The sequence below is a fragment of the Haliotis asinina genome, chromosome 3 (genome assembly GCF_037392515.1).
Source record: "Haliotis asinina isolate JCU_RB_2024 chromosome 3, JCU_Hal_asi_v2, whole genome shotgun sequence".
In the NCBI taxonomy this organism is placed as follows: Eukaryota; Metazoa; Mollusca; class Gastropoda; order Lepetellida; family Haliotidae; genus Haliotis; species Haliotis asinina.
In genome coordinates this window covers 87741434-87757692 of record NC_090282.1, presented here as the reverse complement: position 1 = coordinate 87757692, position 16259 = coordinate 87741434, and the positions used below count along the sequence as shown (strand labels likewise).

The 16259-nt window shown below is 39.4% G+C and overlaps 2 protein-coding genes across 2 annotated transcripts; one reads left to right on the top strand and one right to left on the bottom strand.

Annotated features, from left to right (window-relative positions):
• Positions 1–948: 948 nt before the first annotated feature.
• On the bottom strand, positions 949–8144 carry LOC137278707 (elongation factor 1-alpha). Its single transcript, XM_067811221.1, has 8 exons — positions 8029–8144; positions 7068–7231; positions 6780–6959; positions 4891–5058; positions 4312–4591; positions 3819–3910; positions 2183–2347; positions 949–1544 (listed from the first exon to the last, which is right to left on the bottom strand). The coding sequence occupies exons 2-8, from the start codon at positions 7209–7211 to the stop codon at positions 1197–1199; spliced, it is 1377 nt and encodes a 458-aa protein (XP_067667322.1). The 5' UTR covers positions 7212–7231; positions 8029–8144; the 3' UTR covers positions 949–1196.
• Positions 8145–8375: 231 nt separating this feature from the next.
• LOC137278706 (small ribosomal subunit protein uS14m-like) lies at positions 8376–11198 on the top strand. The gene is made up of 3 exons (XM_067811220.1): positions 8376–8506; positions 10003–10206; positions 10886–11198. The coding sequence occupies exons 1-3, from the start codon at positions 8456–8458 to the stop codon at positions 11066–11068; spliced, it is 438 nt and encodes a 145-aa protein (XP_067667321.1). The 5' UTR covers positions 8376–8455; the 3' UTR covers positions 11069–11198.
• The last annotated feature ends 5061 nt before the right edge of the window (positions 11199–16259 follow it).

The following is a 16259-nucleotide window of genomic DNA, read 5'->3' as shown; positions in this document are numbered from 1 at the left end:
AGTACTGATGACATGTCAAAAGTACTGTCAGTTGCTTCTTTTTGAAAACATGGGTTGCCTTTGACCTATTCTAACCCAGATCTCAACACTGCTTTGACCAATGAGCCTGTATAGTTACTGTCGTTGAACATCCGCCCCGATTTCAGAACACACTCTTACTCAAGTCTTAAACTAAGATGTTTCACATCTGAATTTTAACTCTACTGCATTTTTTAAAATATGAAAGACCAAACAATGCAATTTATCTGTCCACAAATGCAAATTGTCTACTGTAGTTCTAGTTTATAAGTTCATTCTGTGTGAGGCATGGTTTCAAATACGAGGGGTAAACAGATAAAATACCACGAAGTCAAACTCCTTACTGCAACTTGTAAGGAGAAATCAGGGTCTGTACAAGTTGTCTGATGGTGAACATTAAGATATTAAATACAACTTCCAATCATGTCCAAAGCATGTGTATTTGATTGCAGTGAGTCAACGTTAAGGAAAGTCCACGATGGCAAGATCAACATCTCCAATCTGGGGTATTAGAATCCATAGACAGTCATTATGAACTACAAAAATGAGGTTGGAACCTGCTTGTTGTACCACAGGTATTACAAGGTGGTGGAGTGAAATATGCAGCATATTCACTCCTTACATTTTGCATTTCTTGGGGTGGTTGTGGTTGACATCACCAGATAAATCAATTTGGCAGTCACTAAAGGTTATGTGTTCTTTAAATATTTCACCTCTTAGTAACAAGGAGAAATTAGTATCTAGATGACCAGATACCACCCTGAAAGTATTTGTTGCTTAATTTTCAATGTCTAAATAGAACTAGTTATTTCTCAATTTTTGAAAAGGCAATCCACCAAGAAAATATCTAGCAACACTAGAGTACTACCCAATTTCACTGGAATTGTCCTCCCCTGGATCTAGTGTTAAAGGAAAACACTAAGTGATGGATACTTTGACATTTTTTATTTTTTTTTCATTTGAAGTGTGGCAATAAAATTAAGTCCTTAATGTCCAAGGATTCTTTTCCTTCTAAATTCTTTTCGGTGCAATTTAGATTGTAGCAACCATGTAGACCAAGAAATTAAAACAAGCTGAGCGAGCATTTCCATTGAACAGATTACAATAAGCAGACTGATGGTTCCGATGTTATAATTTGCTTTGCCCTTGGTAAGCCATGGGGCTTGATCCCAAGCTAATCATTTCTTCTTCTGTGCAGCCTTGGTGGTCTTTCCTGTAACCTCTTTTTTGGAAACCTCCTTGATGACACCAACTGCCACGGTCTGCTTCATGTCACGGACGGCAAAACGTCCCAGTGGTGGGTAGGAAGAGAAAGCCTCCACACACATGGGCTTGCTGGGGACACAGACGACCATAGCGGCATCACCAGACTTGACACTTTTGGGGTTGTCTTCAAGCTTCTTGCCAGAACGGCGATCGCATTTTTCCTTGATCTCGCTGAATTTCACAGCAATATGGGCTGTGTGGCAGTCCAAAACTGGGGAATAACCATTCTTGATCTCGCCAGGGTGGTTCAAGATGATAACCTAAAAATAGATGAAGTACTGTGTTTCACAATAAGATCAATTGCCAGTTTTAACTCAACTTGTAACATTAGCTATTCAGAGTTAGAAAGTGAAACCTCATGGAAGTCCTTGAAAAACAAACGACGACTGTTTGTGTGAACACATGGCTCTTATATCATCTAATATTTATCTTGGTATCTTGCTTTACAGACTAAGGCATATTTCTCACAGTAAAAGTGGAAAACGCTGTATTAGCCATCATTTAGCACTGATAAGATCTTAGTCTTATCTTACGACTAAGTGAGTGAGTTTAGCTTTAAGCTGCACTCTGCAATATTCCAGCTATATGGCAGCTGTCTAAATAATTGAGTCTGGACCAGACAATCCAGTGATCAACAACATTATCATCGATCTGCACAATTGGGAACTGATGACATGAGTCAACCAAGTCAGCGATCCCGTTAGTCGCCTCTTACGACTAAAAAATGTCACTTAATTATTTGAAATGAGTATTCAGAATTGAAAAACATGATTGTTATTAAAAAATTACGGATACCCCTTGAAAATAAAAATACCCACTTAGTTTTTTTTATGTATGGGCATTATACCCACATGGTGAAAGCTTATCTGGAGCTCTGAACACTACATAAACAACTAACCTGAGCATAGAAGTTTGCACACTCCTTGGGGGGATCATTTTTGCTGTCACCAGCAACAAAGCCACGACGCAGTTCCTTGACAGACACGTTCTTCACATTGAAGCCAACGTTGTCTCCGGGAAGAGCCTCTGAGAGAGACTCATGGTGCATTTCAACTGACTTAACCTGCAAAAAAAATGTAATAGCTTGGTAAGACTGCATTAGAAGAATTAAATGTTTCTGTCACATTTCCCCCAACCCCCCCCAGAAGTGACAAGGGCAGTAGGACTTTCTAAATTTTTTGTGATGCAGGAGGAACAGTATCTTTTTCACCCAGAAACAGTTTGGGAAGATAAGCATGTTATAATGAGTGGTGTTAAGTCACTTGTTGTGGGAGACTTTTTAAAACAATTAAAAAATGAACTGTGCACAATAAAAGTGACATGTCGATGCCTTATGAACTTTTCACGGTCGTAAAATGTAGCTCAAAGTGCTGGGATAACAATCTATTTGCTTAACAATGAGAGTAGGCAAAAGTTAATTGGACATGATGACATTGAACTTTTCTATGACACATACAAAAGCCAAATAAGATCTATACAGCACAAAATTCTGATTCTACAATCAGTGACCACTAAATGTTTGGTTGCCTCTTAGAGCTGAAACAGCAAGTCAAACCTTGACATGCACTGAAGTTCCATGTCAACATGTTGACTGCACATTTAATGTTCCACAAATATCAATTAACAAATTTGTACAACTGAAATGATTGTTGAACATGCAGTCTATGTAAAGATTCAAGGCACTCTTGCAGGCGCAATTCATTTGTGTCATATTTTAGTGTTCCCTGAAGCAAAAAGTAACTTGCATTTTCATAGGGAAATCAAATCTGTCCCTATGAAACCTGGAATATTTCAAGTTCCTCAGTTTCCTATAGTGAAGTATTGTTCAGGAACAAGTACAACTGATGAGCACTAGTGCAGGATTTTGCACTGAATAGTTTCAGGTCACATTTAGCAACATTCCAGGTATTTGGTGACGGCGTTTTGTAAGGGAGTCTGGACAAGGTAATCCAGTGATTAACAGGATTATCAAACAGTACATTTGGTAACCAACGGCATGTCAGGAAGCCTAACCACTTGATTCAGTCTGTGGCAAGCATGGGTTGTGAAGCCCCATTCTACCCTTATCTTCTCACGTGAAAGGAGCCGATTTGGAACAAATCTGTCACAGATTGAAGTAAACATGACTGATTGTGTGAATTGTGATGTGATTAGACTATTCTTGCATTCTCATTTCTAATACATAGATATTTGAACTTTCAAGCATCAATTTCATATTTTATGTAACCCAGCCTGTACGTTTACAAGCCTAGAAGTTGAAACTACCTTTATAGTTTACAAGCAGTTGCACTTCAACAATCCTGCGATTTTACCAATATAATGAACTCACTTTTATTAACTGCAACGTCACTATGATACTTAACATTCAGAGACCATTTCAGACACTAAATGGAAATTGCAGTAGAAATCTACACCAAGTGTTACATATAAATTTTCTTCAATGCATGCCTAGGTTGTGGAAACACTTTATACACTGTTACAATTAGAGCACACAATATCATTTGTCAGTAACAGCTGAAGGTAAAGTCTGATACCTCAGTTGTGAGAGCAGATGGGGCAAAGGTGACGATCATGCCAGGCTTGAGGACACCAGTTTCAACTCGTCCGACGGGCACAGTTCCAATACCTGCAAGGGACAATAGGTAAAACTGGTAACCATAACCACTTATAACCATAATGTAGGAGCAAGAATCAAATGAAAGGACAAAGCCCTTTCTTTGCTGCAATCTTAAAACATGGCGAGAGACTAAAGATTTTCTAACCGACCTGGATTACCCTGAATGATAGCTTGAACTTTTCACAGAAGGCAGGTAAGTTTTTTTTCATTCAGAATTATTCGTTTGTTCCAGGAAACCAAAAAACGATATTGAACCTGCATTACAAGCTCACACAGTGTACAATCAGGCAGTGTCGTATTGAACAAAACACATGTCATGTAAAGGGTAAACAATGCTCTTGCATAGATGTATTTTCACTCCTAAATGGAGATACAATTTTACTTGTGTTCTAGAATCTAGAAAACCATACCGCCAATTTTGTAGACATCCTGCAGTGGGAGACGAAGAGGCTTGTCTGTGGGTCTTGTTGGGGGGAGAATGCTGTCCAGAGCCTCAAACAGTGTCTTGCCACTGGCATTGCCCTCCTTTCTCTCGATGGCCCAGCCCTTGAACCAACCCATCTTGTCTGATGCCTCAATCATGTTGTCTCCATGGAAGCCAGAGATAGGCACAAAAGCAACAGCCTTAGGGTTGTATCCAATCTTCTTTATGTAGCCAGACACCTCCTTCACAATTTCGTCATATCGTGCCTAAAACAAGAAATGCAGCTTCATCACTAGAAGTCAACAGGCCAGTATTTGGAATTATGATATTGTGTACTGGCACACTAATGGATCACTAGTGACATTTGATGACAAGATAGCAATGCAAGTATTATCTTTGTTTTACAGAATATTAAATTCATACCATACAAATGGTCATCATGAAATTTATTCAACTTAACACAAAGCTAGTCAAGGAGAACTTGCACAATTATATGTAGGGCTACAAGAACACAGAGGGGGCTCTGTAGTCCCAGCAAAGCCACGCTGTATAAATTTCTACACACCTGTGAGTATGGAGGAGCAGTGCTATCCATCTTGTTAATGCCGATGATGAGTTGTTTCACGCCAAGGGTGTAAGCCAACAAGGCATGTTCTCGGGTCTGACCCTCCTTGGAGATACCAGCTTCAAACTCCCCAACACCAGAGGCAACAATCAGAACAGCGCAGTCAGCCTGAAGCAAGTTGGTCGTTACAATTAAAGTGAAATCAAATGAATTATGGTTTATGTCAAGGTTGTACTCAGCATGTTTCAACATACTGTAATTTCAAGTGTATTACTGAATATGGCACCATTTCGTAAAACCATGAAAGCTCATCACATTACCTACCTCACTCTCAACAATTGTTTCTTAGTGAAAACAGACCGCTCAAGATAAATAAGCTTCAAACAGTAAGCTTGTCTTGCATGCAAAGAGTCAATACAACCATAGAACAATTTAAAGTAAATATACACATAATGCTAAGCTAATCAGAATGTAAGATAATCTAAGTACACGATTATTAAGAATCACTTGCGTCTATCAGAACTCGCTATTAACAATTATGAAGGTTCAGAAGTTTTATGGTGTATGGGACAATTGATTTTATTGGTCTTGTAATGCAAAAATTTGAAATGGCACCCAGAATGCCAAAGTTCATAATATTTTCAAAGTGCTATTGATCAAAATGACTGTACAGCTTTCTTACTGAACAGGTACAGGTCTGAAATTAAAACCACAAATCATGTTGGATACGTTTACAATTTTGTCAAGTTTGTTTTTCTGTGCAAGAGAAATACTGCCCTATGGGACATGAAAAAGCAGTTGAAATAGTATACATGAATGTTTGCTAGTTTAACTTCATGATATCAGTGTCTTCAACAAATGATTCAAACTTTTGCCTTGTGCTTTATTTACATAGGAATTTTGAAATCTATTAAAGGTTATTATCAATGATTGTGTAGTACACAGATATTTACACTCTTACTGTTCTAACTTCACGACCAAAAGAAGGTTTCAGTGTTCTTTTGCTTTGATGTCAATACAGTCTAAACAAACTTAGTCTCAGTACTCAGTAGAACCACTGAGTCTAACAAAACCAAGTAGGTTGCGTCAGGTAACCTTTGGGAAACTAATGACTGTCCAATCAAACACAAGACGGCTAAATAGATTTAACCATTCGGACAACGGCTACTATTTAGGGGTCGGGACTTTTAAAATATTCAGGTCACTGATACAGATCTCTCCACAGACAAAATTCATCATATAACAGTTATTTGACCTGCAGTATATATGCTCTGTGGTTTGTTGACATGAATCCATTAGCTAATATTTCCGCAAGATAACATCCTTGAATAGTGACAAAAAACACTATTTTCAGCAACTGTTTACTCCCCGTTGTCATGGCTGTATGTATGCTGTGTGCATCACCTGGAAGTGATCATACGCTAAATAGCATTCGGAATCATTCAGGTACAAACCTTTTTGAGATATAAAGTTCAAAAGGTATGTGCGAATGTCCACTTTCGCGATTTGGTAAGCTGTGTTCTCATTGGTCAATCTCAAAGGACCTCCCATAAGGTTTTGTTAGAATCAGTGGTGGAGTGTAATGAGAAGTACTGAGGATAAGCTTACTTACACTGACGTCAATAATTTTTGTTTACATGCAAGAGGAATACATGCAATGTGTCTGTGCTATGAAGTAAACACACCAACATAAATTCTTTACTCTATACAAAATACACTGAAGCACAGCTGCATATCAGCAATTTTGCCATTCAAACGGGAGGATAACCAAGATATACAGTCATTTGCATATTGTGTGAAGAGGACGGGACACGACCCAGCCTTGAGTAAAGTACTAACAAAATTAAACATGAAATTAGTACTGCATGTTTAGATCGTGTCATTCCCACCTGTGATGTTCCTGTGATCATGTTCTTGATGAAATCACGATGGCCTGGGGCATCAATGATGGTGATGTAGAACTTGGTGGTCTCAAACTTCCAGAGAGCAATGTCAATGGTGATACCACGTTCACGCTCGGCCTTCAGTTTGTCCAACACCCAGGCATATTTGAAGGAACCTTTGCCCATCTACAAAATTAAGATACCCAAATAAAAAATAGCACGAAGGAATAATTAAAACATTTAATCTCGTAACGATCTTTGAAAATGATTTAGACTACTCCATGTGCTACTTACTTCCTGGGCTTCCTTCTCGAACTTGCAGATCGTTCTCTCATCAATACCACCGCACTTGTAAATGAGATGGCCAGTGGTTGTAGACTTGCCAGAATCTACGTGGCCAATGACCACAATATTGATGTGGATTTTTTCCTTTCCCATGGTTCGTTAATGCTTGGATGCTGAAAGAAAATAACATGGGAAATTCAAATTTATATTCGACATGCATTGCATGTGGGCTAAGCGTCGCATAGGACACTCCTACATATCTTTCTTTCACTGTCACTGTCCCGAGACCACGTGGTCCAAGATGGCGGACGAGTAAGTAATGAAACAAGTCGGGATTGTAAAACAGACCCTTCTCACTGACCTAAGTTTACTTTCAGACAGGCATTGATAAAATACTATTGATTAGTTGTGTTTTTCTGATACAACGTAAATGTGTGTCTTCGTTCGAAACGAGTATTGTACAGGTGGTGACACATTACCAAATTAACCGAGGTCCATAAATTGATATTACAATGCATACAGTGATCTAGGAAGAATGTTGAAAAACAAATGCGAAAACAAAGGCCTTAGCTCAATTAAACCTCACAATATTTAACTGACTGGGGAACTACGTGTAACAGACTTGACCAAGTTCACACAAATCAAACACTTTTGGATTGCAAGAAATTCAGAAAAAAAATTACAAAATACTATTACTGGAAATATGACTTCAGCTTTAGCCAGAAAGAAAGGCCAAATGTATCAATGTAGAGATATCGCTTCGAACCGGCATGTCGACGTGGTAGAATGATTCAGTCGCGGCAAGTGCACCCGGCGTCTTGGAAATAAACGTCTTTACAAGTACACAGCAGAATAAAAAGTGTCTATTGGTTGCCTTAGTTGTCATTTCATCAGTATTTGTTATTAGAAAACGAGATGACAAGAAACAAGCTCAGATTTAAAAAGGATTTACATTCCATCAGATTCTCACCTCGCTCTCAATGGATGCCACCGCAAGTAAAAGGACCGACCGAAGGAAGTCACGTGATATATATACTCGGCCTAGAGGGGTACCCCCAATTGACGTCACAGCCGAGGCATTGCCTCAGAATATGTAACATCCGGTTCAAATACATTATACTTGGTGTAAGAGGACTTTCATATAAAGATACCTTGTACACGGTTTAATGAAGGAATTCTGCATTTTCATCCATTGAAATCCCATGAAGAATGTTGTATAAAAGATAAAAAAAATTTCAAGATTTTTGATGCCTCAGACATTAATTTGGAGACGTTTGAAATGCATGGTCCTGTTACATATTATGCGTGTCACGAGTATTGCACCAACGAGGAACACCAACATGGCGCTGCCCATGTCCACATGAGTTCAGTGGCCGAGAAACCTTTCAATACGAGCAATGACCTCGCTTCTGGCTGGCATGGTCTCAACGTTAACTAAGTCCATGAAGGTAGCCGTTATCGTATTCATTAGTTTGGCCGCCTGAATTAACTTGCACAGATACATGGACAATTAAAAATGGCATATTCATGTGACAAGTCAATAACGTCTTTCGCTTACCTAATATGTCGAATGTATTCAGCGTCTAACTATTATTATCCTATTTCGTTACACGTCTCGGGATTTCTGAAAGTGCGCAGCGTTCCACACTTTTTATATCATCCAAGTTTGGAGTTACATAACAACACGGGGAGCCCAAGAAGCCCAATGAAACCGAGATATGCAAATTAGAAATGCATCTTCAACACGTTCCCTCTCTACTATTCCACCAGGGGTCGTGCGCTTCTTGTATGTTTCGCTAAAACTTGGGCGTGCGAAAATAGATAAAAAATATTCGCACTTTCCTTTTGTTTTGATATCAAACTTCCTACAAAGTTTACTTTACTATCGAACATTTCAACACCATTCACAGGCAACGGGTCATCGTTATCTGGATATGCTAAATAAAACAAAGAAATGAGGTATGTATTAGACTTGAAGGAAAAGAACCGGTGAATACCCAAACAGATATTTTTCTCCCACAAAATATTTTCAGAAATCACAAATCTGTCATCTGGTGACATAGCGTGATTGTTTCAAATTTAATCACGTAAGTTCTTACTCCTGTTGTGATATGATGGAAATATGATGGATGTCAGCATGTTTTGTCATTCGATGTTTGATACCTTGTGCTGAATGAATCTAGAAAGGTAAAAGCCATTTCTACCTTCACTTATAGTACAGTGTTTGAAATGCTACTTAGAAAGTTATGTTCAGTTATGCTACATGATCATAAGACAGCATACACTCTGTTTGGGAAAAGTAGCACAGTAAACAAAAACTCTTCAGAAAATATTTCTTCTTTTCTTTTATGCTATCAATCAGTAAATTGTAGTATCTAATAAACCATGTATTGGAAAGTTTCTCAGTGGGTCACAATAAACAGAAACTAGCTGTACTAGAAATCTGTGAGTCTTCTTTAAATTTGCTCAAGATTCTAGTGTTTTCTGCAATATCTTTGTACTGGAAGGCTCACCCAAGCGACAGGTCAGTCTGGACTAACAACTAGTCTCTGAAATGAGACTTTCTTCATTTTCATAAGCAACCTAGACTTGTCACATTTACAATACTTGAATGGGCTTTCTTGGATGTATTTGCTTCGGGGTCTGTACGACAGACTAAGGTCAGTCTTAAAAGTGTTGAAACCACTCATAACTTATAGTAACTTACAGAAATAGTCTCCCCTTCCCCCACCCCCACCCCCACCCCACCCTGACTGCATAGTGCATCAGTCTTAACTTGATGACCAGTTATTTCATTACCTATATTCATTTTGCTCACTTTGGTTCTTTCTACGAGCTCGGCGATGTTACATGCTTTGGTGTTTATACTAACATGCTGAAATTAGGAGATATAAGTACGATGTAGAACATGCAGTACCTGAGTCACTTGGTCTTCTTATCTCAGGTGGGCCTGGACCATGGGAACATGATGCTGAAATCAACAAGTATCACATCAGCTGGCTGCCAACTTAGTCAGATTCGAAGCCGCTACGTGGACTGGAGGATGAGACGAGACGGGCTGCGGAGGCAAATGATACAGGAACAATTCCCAGAGAGACTACGGCTCAATGCAGTCAGGAAGAACAGCATCCTGCCCAAGGAATTGCAGGTTTTTACACCATCTAATATACCAATTCACCCACTCTGCACAGCTCATCTCTGCTCATTGTTGTTTTGCATTATGTCATTATCTGTCTGTCCATTTGTCCAGTCTGACTCGCTGTTTATGAAATTGAAAGTGGTTTGCATAGCAGTACCTGATCCTATTCAAATTTAAATGGCTGCCATATATTTCTGCCGTTTACTTAGCTATTCTCTCTCTACAGAGTGCACATGGTAATGTGTTGTGCTGAAACTAGCATCACCTTATTGGCATTGTATTTTGTACAAGTGTATTATGATCTGTATAATTGTCTAAAGCCAGCCGTTCAGGCAAGCTACCTTTATGTTTGGAGCATTAGGTTATGAAACTTCTTCTTGTAGGAAAAACTTAAAAACCAATTTGAAAAAGACATCCTGTTATGGTAGGTTATACCTACATACATGATCTCAGCTGGCAAGAGTATTGTGCATGGATATTTTATTATGAAACTTAGGTATATGTCTTTGAAAGTTTCAATATTCCAGCATTGTAGCATGAGTATGAATGAAACAAAACTAATCTGTTTCAGTCTTTTGAATCCTAAGCTAAAGTCATAGTAGCCATTATTTATTTTAATTAATATTTCTCAATGTTGAAGCAAATACATACAACCACCTGCTGTTATCCACTCTGTCAATTCTTCCAGGAGCTTGCTGACGCAGAAGTGGCAGCTCTGCAGCCAAATACCAGTATTGTGAAGATAAGGAATCGTTGTGTTGTTACGTCCAGACCTCGTGGCATTCAACGAAAATGGCGGATTAGTCGTATAGTGTGGCGACAGTTAGCTGACTACAATCAGTTGTCTGGGGTGACGCGTGCATCATGGTGACAGTTACATTGTATTGTGTACTCTAGGATATGAATGTGTTTTTCATCATTGTTACTAAGTTAGTCCGGAGGAGTGATGCAAGTGGGGTTTTTTTTGTAAATATTAGAAATATTAAATGTGTTTGCTATGATCTGTGTACTATTTTGTTGTGTACTCAAATTTGACAGAGAACATTAAAGAGCTCATGGACTAGGGTGCAGATACTGGAACACTGGCAGAAAAAATCAGTCTTGTGAAATAGTTTTAGTATACTTTATATATGCATTAAATGAGGAATTGCGTACAATAGGCTCATCGTAAATGTATTTAGAATACAACACTGAAATTTAGGGATGTGGTTTATCAGTATGTTGGAAAAACGTTTACAATCTTATGCCATTTCCGTCTGTGTTGAGCAGTGGGACAGCCTAGTGTGTAAGGCATTCAGTCAGTCGTCACGCTGAAAACCAAGGTTCAGTCCCCCTCATGGGTACAATGTATGAAGCCCATTTCTGGCGTCTGCATTATTGCGGGAATATTGGTACAAGCAGTGTACAAGTGATTGCTCATGGACAATACAACACAACAAAGTTACTTTACCAAATAATCCACTGCTGCCTTAGATGACTTAAACAGTAGAGGTGGATATTGCCCTAATTCTTGTATAGTGATATATTGCAATAATTTGAAGAAATCTTGCAATACATATTGTGATATATTGACTGGAAGGTTTATGCCCAAGTGTGTATATCATAAATTCATAATAGCTCTCTGTGTATGACATCATCTTCTTAGTGTCTGTTCAGCCATTGTATATGAGTGTATGCCGATGGCTTACAGATATATAAAATGAAACAGAGCCTCAAAGTGGAATGTCAAATTGAAGTATTGCCAAAATATAGGAATAGTATGACATGAATGTCATGGTCAGTACTGTTTACAGCTACACAATACTCTTCAATGCAGTATTTAAGTATTGTTACTGCATGTCAGCAGTCCATCAGATTCATCTCCAAATATAAACATGCTGACACGAACTATTGCAAAATGAAACAGAACTACTTGAGTTGAATATCTCTGGACCTTCATTAATTAACTAAGAATGTCAGAAGGTCATTATACAGTCATACAAAAGTTGTTAAAGACCTAGGCCTTAATGATAAATTGATAACATATGTTCCATTCTGAAACAAAATGTTAAACGTAACAGTGGTTCCTGCTGTGAAAAAACGCGCTGCGTCCCCTGCCCCACCTTCTATTCAAGTCTAGTCAACGTAACCTAACGTAATAACCCCGTTCTTCACTGTGACATCTCATTACCATCAAAGTAAACGAACCAAGTGTCCGGTTTATTATTAGTCCGGTTACCAGCAAACAACCGCAGATTGACCCACGGGCATTTGCAGACTTTGCGGACGGGATTGAAATGCGTAACATTTTACCGATGGACATTTCTATTTGTCATCAAGGGTTATTTATTGCCTGCTAATCACCGAACGAGGTTTATATGGATGGCTGTGTTACAATGTGATTAGTGATATTACGGTATGATGGGTAGATGTGTTACAGTGTCCTGGGTAGTCATGTTACCACGTGATGGGTAGATGTGTTACCCTGTGATGGGTAGATGTGTTTCTATGTGCTGGGTAGTCATGTTACCACGTGATGGGTAGATGTGTTACAATGTGCTGGGCAGTCATGTTACCATGTGATGGGTAGATGTGTTACAGTGTCCTGGGTAGTCATGTTACCACGTGATGGGTAGGTGTGTTGTCACTGATGTGTTTCTTCCGTCCCGTGATTACACGGGTAGCTTGTACCAAGTACAAACTGTTGTTTTGTTATACAGACTATAGTTTTCCATATAGCCTGAACTGATTAAACACCTAAAGTGGAAAGGATGGAACTCTTGTGGTAAGTCTTATTCAAATAGATAATCTTGTTCACCCATAGAAGTTTCACTTCGTGTATGACCACTTTAACTGGCAACATGCGACTTGACATCTCTGCAGAACAAATAATTGCAAATTTATACAAGTATTTCATACTGGAGAAATGAAAGGGGGGCCTCTCGTCAGTTCTGATTAGGTGTACTATTGAATGTGTGAAGCCCTTGATGTGACATATAGTCGGGTGTAAACAGTCACCTCAATGATCGTGTCAAAATATCACGACCCGGTAGGAAACACAAACAGGATGGCCTTCATGAGGAAAGTGTCATACGCCGTACAGTTTCTGAACGCAAAATACAACCGATGTGAGCTATGTATACACGATGAGATTAAAGATACAATAAATGTCTCGGGGCAAAAAAACAACCCTATTGTAGGTCTGGTAGAAATGTTGTTTAGGTGCTTCAAACAGGGAGATGACAGAGCTGTGTTTAGAGAAAGGATCAATCCTGTCCATGCCATCAGTTTATCTCAGAACACTTGAAGAATGCATCAATTTGGGACTACAATTTATATACCTTGGTGAAGCCTGGTGTAATAAGAATCTCTCAACGATCGGATGTGGTTTCCCTCATATTGTTCTAGGCACCAGTCACCATCAGGCAGAGGTAAACGACAGATCATCTTGCATGCTGGTACCAGTAGCAAGGGAGAGTTTGGGAATTGTGACTTTGTTTTCAAAGTCCAATGTGATGGTGAATACCATAGCCAAGTGAATGGGCAGGTATTTTTGGATTCGTTCGAACGTCAGCTTTACGACAGCTGGAAGAACCGAGAGTTATCCTTTTGGACACCGGGAGTTACACCATAACCCGTGTGTCCCCCTTACCATCACATCCACGCCATGGGCAATCTCAGACTCAGCTGCAGGACTTTTTCACTTCCTGTAATGTGCCTTACAGGCAATCAAAAACAAAGCCCCGCCTCATGGAACACTCCGGCAGCACAATTAAGCCAATCCAGTACATCACTGGCGAACTAGTTGCAAAAGAAGGCCACATAGTTCTGCGTACACCAGTGCGGCACTGAGAGCTCAACCCCATCGAACTGTAAGAATCTTACTGCTCGCAATGATACCATATTCAAACCTTAAAGAGCTTGTGTATGCTTAGCCAAGAAGTGTGGCAAAAGGCCGAAGACCGTGTTCTCAAAATCGACGATGAATACCGTCTGCGGGACGACGTTAACGCCAGCCGAGTTGCACCTGCCGCAATTCCGCTAGAGTGCTCGACCAGCAGTCATACTGACACTTAATATTTTGAGACGACCCGTGTGCAGTTACATGGACGCTGTCACCCTGTCTATCCGCCAGGTGGGTCATAGTGTCGGGGTTTTTTTTCTTAAAAGTGTTTCTACCATCGAGTTTGTTCCTAAATTTTTCGATATTTTACGAGTAATCATTATGATTAAGGAATGGTACATCGTGATTACTCATACGCCATATTAGGTCGATGATGAATCTGAAATCACACAATTGCCAAAAATCTTTTTCCCAAGCATTTCTGGCATTACTTCATGACATATCACCAAGTGAGCTAGACTGAAATCCGGGTTCCATTACTCGCTCATTTGCTGTCTTTGTTGCCGATGATCAATCCCTAGAAAGGTCTCCTCGGATCTTTCCAGGGACTCCCGCAACTGTCAGGAGTGAATTGCGGACATACGATGCGTGGCAAGGCACCGAACCTGCTTTTAGAAGACATACGTTGATCAATATGTTGAGAGTTGTCTCTGTACTGTGTCTGTTGTAGAAACTGCGCAGGAGTCAATATAAATGACAAGCCCGTTGTGTAATATTGCACCACAGAACCGTCATCTACGCTGTTAGAGAACGGGAACTGCCGGCATGGCATTGGGAATATGCCTCAAGAAATATCTTTCCGCTTGATGCAACGTGAGATTTATGTACCTAGCTTTAGCACTGATATATTGTCATTACTATAGTAATCACGGCAGTGTAGTTTATTACACTATATCTTGTTAACATTCAGTATAACATGACGTTGTGTGTTTATTGTTCTCTTTGTGTAGTCAAGATTCGTCAAGGAACAAAGTAGACAGACCAAGGATAATAATCCTGGACTGAAGTTTCCGGACGGCACTTACACTACATAGACAAACAGATATACATATTTTGTGGAAGCAGGCGACATGGGCCTATGGTCATACATGCTATACAATACAGATAATAATCATGTTGGATGCATGGCGAGGATGACATTCTTAATAACTTGAAAGTTGTTTCTTACACGGAATGCTTCAAACACACATCTTCCCAGAGAGCACCGTGAGCAAGCACTAGTTGAATGGACACTTGAGAAAAAAAGTGAAAATCGCCTTCTCTGTCATTACGATTACAGTTAGTACAAATTCTACAAATATATGAGATAATAATCTTAATTTACATAATGCGGACCTGTGGTTACAATTTAAAACATTAACTAAATACACTTCAAAACCAAATTTCAAGTTAAATTGTTTGAATAACATATAAGAAATGGATTTCATCATCTCCTGGTACCAATGTGTCATGAGTTTATCTTGCACTCGTTGTTTTAATACAGACATGAAAACTGGACCATTTACCTCTAAGGGAGACAACCATGCATAAAACATAATAACATACATAATAATACACGCTGGATAAATCTTTGGAAGCACATGCCCCTTGCATTTCACAAGTCCAGCGGTTGTGTGTCTTGATACCATTTTCAACCTAAATATCCAGCATGAGCCTAGCATGGAGACCTGACCATCGATCAAGTTGCTACGATCACTGACCTCATTGACCCCAGTGATGATGTTGTGATTGCACAAAGCCATTTAGAAAGTGGTCACGTGTAGCACATGTTACATTTGGGATTACACTTTCTAAGTACAAAGTCGAGTAATTTTTTTTTTATTTTGAGTTGAGTCCCATACGGGATTCGAACCCACACCCTCAGAGTCAGGAACGTAATCGCCAACACACAACGTCATCCACCTAACCCGCTTAGCCACCGCGACTTCCACAAAACTGAAAGATGGACAACTGGTAGTCTAGGCTGATGGCTTTGTGTACCCCTCTGATAAGTCTTATTGACGCGGCACCCACGGCCTAAAGCTATGATTAAAAAATGCCATTTAGAAAATGGTCAAATGTTAAATATGTCATATGTAGGATTGACACTTTCTCAGTAAAGTACAAAGTCTAGTGCTTTCATTTTAGTTGAGTCCCATACGGATTCGAACCCACGCCCTCAGAGTCAGGCACCTAATCG

Coding starts and splice junctions, on each gene's coding strand:
- LOC137278707 (XM_067811221.1), bottom strand. CDS start 7,211: ATGGGAAAGGAAAAAATCCACATCAATATTGTGGTCATTGGCCACGTA. Junction 2,348..3,818: donor CATCTGCTCTCACAACTGAG/GTATCAGACTTT, acceptor TTTTTTTTGCAG/GTTAAGTCAGTTGAAATGCA. Junction 1,545..2,182: donor GTGCAAACTTCTATGCTCAG/GTTAGTTGTTTA, acceptor ATCTATTTTTAG/GTTATCATCTTGAACCACCC.
- LOC137278706 (XM_067811220.1), top strand. CDS start 8,456: ATGACCTCGCTTCTGGCTGGCATGGTCTCAACGTTAACTAAGTCCATG. Junction 8,507..10,002: donor CGTTAACTAAGTCCATGAAG/GTAGCCGTTATC, acceptor TTCTTATCTCAG/GTGGGCCTGGACCATGGGAA. Junction 10,207..10,885: donor TCCTGCCCAAGGAATTGCAG/GTTTTTACACCA, acceptor CAATTCTTCCAG/GAGCTTGCTGACGCAGAAGT.